Here is a 6028-nt window from a genome sequence, read left to right as displayed (position 1 = left end):
CCCCCGGGCGGCGGCGAGGAGCGTGAGCTGGCGTTGGCGCTGCAGGAGGCGCTGGAGCCGGCCGTGCGCCTGGGCCGCTACCCGCGCGCTCAACTCGAGGTGTCGGCGTTGCTGCTGGAGGACGGCGGCTCGGCCCTGGCCGCCGCGCTCACCGCCGCCGCGCTCGCCCTGGCCGACGCGGGCGTGGAAATGTACGACCTGGTGGTGGGCTGTGGCCTGAGCCTCGCGCCGGAGCCCGCGGGCACCTGGCTGCTGGACCCCACGCGGCTAGAGGAAGAGCGCGCCGCCGCCGGCCTCACCGTGGCGCTCATGCCTGTGTTGAATCAGGTGGCCGGGCTGCTGGGCAGCGGCGAGGGCGGCCTGATCGAGAGCTGGGCGGAGGCCGTACGCCTGGGCCTCGAGGGCTGCCAGCGGCTCTACCCCGTGCTGCAGCAGAGCCTGGTGCGGGCCGCACGCCGCAGGGGCGCCGCCGCCCAGCCCTGAACTAGAAGCCTGAGCAACGACGGATGCAAGCCAAGGACCGTGCTGCCGCCGTCCCTGAAAAGACTCGCGCCTCGGCCTCCAGCCTGCGTCGAGATAAGCAGCCGGAGCCCTGGAGAGCCCCTGGGTAGGCCCTAGCAGAGCCAAGGCGCCGGACAGCTGTGGTGTTGGAAAGGCTTTTTACAAACCTCGTTAAAGGAACTTTACTTGAGCCGACTCTCAGCTGCGACCCAGTTGAGGAAACTTGTGAGCGCATCCTGACTCCCAAGTTGGAAACTTTAGCTGAACTTACCTGGAAGCTGGTACCTGGAGCTGCTGTCATTCAGGCCAGCCAGTGACTCCCTCCGACATAACTGGGCGACTTTTCAGAGGATGGACAAGAAGACTGTGCCTTCTGTGTCTCAGCCAAAAGAAAGACCCTTTTATATTTGAAAAACGTCTTCTGGTGTGGTTCTTCTCGGTCCAGGATTTAAAAGAGCAAGGCTCCTTTGTTCTTGCTTCCTAGGTGTCAAGGGTCGCGACGGCATTGCCTTAAACGGGTGAGTTCCTTAGGCCAACGTGAACAGGAGAGACGGGCTGAACTGCAGAGCTGATGGGAGCGCTGTGATCTAGAGAAGCAGCTGCCCCCACACGAACCAGAGTCAGGGGAACTGCTGAGATGTGACAAGAGTAGGGAAGAGTTGGCCGGGCGCGGCGGCTCACGCCTGTAATCCCAGCACTTTGGCAGGCCAAGGCGGGGAGATCACCTGAGGTCGGAAGTTCGAGACCAGCCTGACCGACATGGAGAAACCCCGTCTCTACTAAAAATACAAAATTAGCCAGCACTAATGGTGGCGTATGTCTGTAATCTTAGCTACTCGGGAGGCTGAGGCAGGAGAATCGCTTGAACCCGGGAGGCGGAGGTTGCGGTGAGCGGAGATAGCACCATTGCACTCCAGCCTGGGCAATAAGAGCAAGACTCCGTCTCAGGAAAAAAAAAAAAGTACGGCCCCAGAAGTGCACTGAGTGCACCTCATGCCCCAACCTGGCTTGGTGCTGGGTAGCTGAAAAGGGTTTTGCTCTGGGTAGAAGCCAGATCTGTCCTTGGCCATGTGCAGAACGGCACAACCCAAGCCTCCACTGCGAGTGAGAAGTGGCGCCCTGGTCCTACAAGGAAGACCCTGAGCAGCACCGCAGAGGGCAGGTGCACTGCTAGGAAAGCCAGGTACAACCTGAGTCACCACGAGGGTGGGGTCTTTCCTGTGTAGCTACCAGCTCTGCTGGTTTGGGCTCAAGACTGCATGGGAGGAAGCCAGGTGACTGCCATTTGGAAGGCAGCCTGGTCCCCTCTCTGCACTCGGCTTGGTGTTTTCAAGGGTGGACTCAGCTACTCTAGGAAGGGCTGGCCTGGGTCAGCCCAAGGACCAGAATGAGTTTCTGGGGCCACACCCAGAACCCCTGACCAGGAAAAATACAAATTTTATTTTTTCCCTTCTGACATATGCCTTTCTAGAGCAGGTCTGAAATAGTATCACACCAGCAGGGATAGGACATGATGCAATTCTGAAGGGTGACTTCCTAGAGTAGATGGGGAGTCTGGAGCCCAAAGAGGGCTATGTGGGGTACACAGAACATTCTAGCAGTTTCAGGGAGATTGGGAACTCAGGGAGATCTGTTGGCCGTCTGTTGACTGGCGGTGCATCAGGAGGGGAGTGAAGATCAGCCGTGTCTGCATTCACACAAGGCTGAGGGTGCCCTCTGAGCGCTGGGGTGGGGTGGGGTGGGGTGGGGTGGGGATGGGCTGTCATCTGCCCCTTGCAAGAGAGCCTCAGCTTCATAAGGATGGTGACCTGGTGCAGTCCCAGGCCACCTCCCTCCTAACCCTGTCAGTCCCAGGACCATCATCTCGAAATGCAACCTCTAAAGGAGCTAAACCCACCACTGCAGGTTGGTCTTCTGCTGCTCTGGCCAAGCCCTGTGTCCACTTCCATTGCCCCAGCTCCAGATCAGGCATCTCAGGTCGCTAAGGTGGCTTTCAAAACCTACGCAAGGCAAGGAGCTATCTATCCCAGAATGCCAGGAGCTGATGAGCCTGGAGGGCCTGGAGGGGTTCCTGCTGCCTCCTGGCTGGCCTGGTCTTCAGCGTGGTTCTTCACCTGTAGGGAAAATAGAAGCAGGGCAGTGGCAGAGGGGCCGGAGGCATGGGAGGCTAGGAAAGGGGGGCCGCCTACTCACAACATCTATTCTCCCCCACACCCTGCTTTCCATTTCCTCCCCAGAGCTTTGACGGCTCAGGGCTTCTCTATATTCTATCTAAGACCTAGAAACCCAGAACCACCAGGCTAAAGAAAGCAGTCGTATACATGTAGCCATTCTTTTCCCAGATATTACAGGTGTGACTCAGGCCCTGGGCAGCAGTGAAAGCCCTCCTGAGCCCAGCAGACCGAACACAGAGCTGGGTGAGTAGATGGGGGAGGGCTCCAGCCCCATTGTGGGCCAGGCATGGCCTGCCTCAAACCAGCAAGAGGTGGTGGTGGTGGTAGGGCAGGGAATATTCAGGTCTTTTATGCCACACAGGGCTGTTACCAGTTCCAGGAAGGTTAGTGTGCCACAGCTTCCCCGGGGGGCATGATCCATGCGGCAGCCAGAGACCCTGCAGCAGCAGGAAGAGCGCAGGAACCTGGGTTTTTTTTTTTTTTTTTCTGAGGGAGTTTTGCTCTTGTTGCCCAGGCTGGAGTGCAGTGGTGCATTCTCAGCTCAGCAACTTCCACCTCCCGTGTTCAAGCAATTCTGTCTCAGCCTCCAGAGTAGCTGGGATTATAGGCACGTGCCACCACACCAGGCTAGTTTATTATTTTTTGAGATGAAGTCTCACTTTGTCACCCAGGCTAGAGCGCAGTGGCATGATCTCGGCTCACTGCAACCTCTGCCTCATGGGTTCAAGTGATTCTCCTGCCTTAGCCTCCCAAGTGGCTGGGATTACAGGCGCCCACCACTGTGCCCAGCTAATTTTTGTGTTTTTAGTAGAGATGGGGTTTCATCATCTTGGCCAGGCTGGTCTCAAACTCCTGACCTCGCGATCCACCCACCTCAGCCTCCCAAAGTGCTGGGATTAAAGGCGTGAGCCACTGCACCCGGCCAAAACCTGAGACAAGCTTGCCAGAGGGGTCTGGGGCCATGGGGCACACCTGTGACATTCCCTTTACGGTGCTTCAGCCCAGAACTGACCCTGGCACAGCTGAGCCCTCCAATCCCAGGGTTGGGAGGCAGAAAACAGGACAGGGCCCAGCCTACTGGGCATGACTCTGTGACGGGGAATACACCTCCCCTTCCGTACCACCTCGGCCTCCTGTACTGACCAGGGATGCCACAAGGAACCCAACACAAGTAGGGTGGAGATGGGGAAGCAGGGCCAGGTCACTCACTGTCCACTCCGTGTCTGTGCCACCCTCGTAGCCATCTGCCTCTGGACCAGCCCCCTTGCTCCGGGGCTTCTGCGGGGGCTCAGAGCTGCATGAGGAGCCCTTGCTACCAGGACTCCCGTTTTTTCCACTGTCCTTTGTGGCTGTGCAGAGAAAGTCATCAGTCAATGGCTGGATTTGGAGGCCCCAGCTGACCCCAGAGAGGCCAATTAATGCCCAGCACTGACCTAGGGCCTCTAAGACTCGAGGGCAAGAAACAGATGGGCTGGGACGTGTGGCTCTGTCTCCAGGTGGTTGCTGAGTGGGTGGGGGTGACCCAGAAGCCACAGGAGTACCTGAGCCTCAAGAACAGCCCAGGAATGGGGATTGTACTCCAGGGAGGGAGACCTGAAGACAGGCCAAGGCATAGGCAGGGCCCCAGGCACTGGGCATCTTCAGCAGTGGGGAAAGCTGGGCTCCCACAGAGTGTGGGGATCAGACCTGCAGGTGGGATCTGCTGCCCGTCCCTGCGCTCCAGGCTCTGCAGCAGACTGTCCACCTGGGCTTTGATCTGCCACAGCTCCCCCTGGATGTCATGCAGCTCCTCGGTGCGGACTGCGGGGAGAGGGGCAGGATTGGTGCCCAGGCTGGGCTCCGGGGCCTGCCGTGACAGCTGGTGCGGCCACCCAACTGCTCCCTAGCACTGCAGGTGTGACTGTGGCCCCTACTCACGCTTTTTCTGCCCAGAGGGCAGGTGGCTGTTCCCAGAGACCCGTTGGGGGCTGAAGCTGCTCCTCTCCCCCATGCCCACGTGGGCCCTCCGGATCTTGACAGGCCTGTGGTTGATGAGTGGGGGCATCCGGATCCTCTGGTATTCATAGACCCTGGGGACAGGACAGGGGGGGGAGAGGACAGAGAGCGAGTCAGGCCAGCCAGCCCCACCTGCCCACCTGTAGGGAACATGGTCTCTACAGCTTGTAGCTACTACTGCTGCTGTGAAGGACACAAATGGAACGGGTCACGGTACACGACCAGGGGTTCTGCCTGGTGCCCAGTTGAACTTGGAAAACTGAAGGTCACAGCTCTTGCTTGGAATGCCAGCCTTCCTCCGTGGAAGAGCCCCTAGGGACTTGCCCAAGGTCACTTTGGGAGACCACAGCAAACCAGCTTCCCCAGTTAGCCTCTGATAAGGGGTGCCTCCAGGTGGCAGTGGGGACACCATCACCCACAGGCTTCTGGCAGGCAGAGCCTGCCCCCCCCTTCCCCACGGCTGCTCTGTGAAACTCAGCACTGTGGATGCCCTGAGACTTTGGCAAAAGATGAGAGGGAAGAGGTGTGTCAAAGCCAAAGCCCTGGCAGGGCATAGGAGAGCCTTCAATCCTTGCCTGAGAATCACCGGGGCCAGCAGGCAGGGCTAGGGACAGGGCAGTGGCCAGGTCACCTGGGCCTTTGCTCCAGCCCTGGGAGACAGGATGGGTCCCAACGGCCCAGGCTCGCTCAGAAAACTGGGGTTCCCCACTTATCACACAGCAAGGACCCCGGGAAACCTGGCCAGGAGGGGGCGGGGAGCGTGCAGAGAGACAGCTGGGGCCCAGCCTGGGCAGGAAGCTCTGGGGACCCTGCAGAAGGAGCTTCGGGTCCTTCCTGTGCCTGGGGAGGGCTCTGAGTTGGGGGAAAGGGAAGGGACGCGGGGTGATGGGTGGGGGTGGTAAAAAGTTCTCAAACAACTTTCCAGTCCTGTCGCCCTTGCCCCCAAGCTCAGGGCCAGCACACAAGGGGCAGAATGGAGGACATCCTGGGCACCTGTCCCATCCCCTCCATCTCCGGTCACCCCCTACTCCCACCCCTGCTTTCTGGCTCAGGAGGTCTGGGTAGGCGGCCTGGGAAGCTTCCAATTCCGGTAGGAGGAGAGAGAGGAGAGGGAGAACAGGCAGGTCTGGCCGCAGGGTAGATGGACAAGGACCCCTGAGGGCCAGGAAGGACCGAGCAGCGAGAGCTGGGGCCAAGACAGCATTGGAGGTGAAGGCGTCCGAGGAGCAGGACCGCCCTGGAAAGTGTCCCTGACCCAGCCTGGCAGCCCCCTCCCCACGGCCAAACAGACCAGACTGGGCAGGCAGGGCCAGGCCTGTGACCACCTGGGCCGTGATGATAAATTCATGTTCATTGAG

General features: G+C 59.5%; 1 protein-coding gene across 1 annotated transcript in view; it reads left to right on the top strand.

Moving 5' to 3' along the window:
• EXOSC6 (exosome component 6) overlaps window positions 1–1239 on the top strand; it is a 1957-nt gene extending 718 nt beyond the window's left edge. Inside the window, exon 2 of the mRNA XM_017868618.1 lies at window positions 1–1239. Within this exon, the coding sequence (XP_017724107.1) occupies window positions 1–483 (483 nt within the window). The 3' untranslated portion in view covers window positions 484–1239.
• The last annotated feature ends 4789 nt before the right edge of the window (window positions 1240–6028 follow it).

Source organism: Rhinopithecus bieti, unplaced genomic scaffold (genome assembly GCF_001698545.2).
Source record: "Rhinopithecus bieti isolate Rb0 unplaced genomic scaffold, ASM169854v2 scaffold_2574, whole genome shotgun sequence".
NCBI lineage: Eukaryota > Metazoa > Chordata > Mammalia > Primates > Cercopithecidae > Rhinopithecus > Rhinopithecus bieti.
Note: the sequence above shows the minus strand (reverse complement) of the source record. Positions and strands in the feature narration are given on the sequence as shown.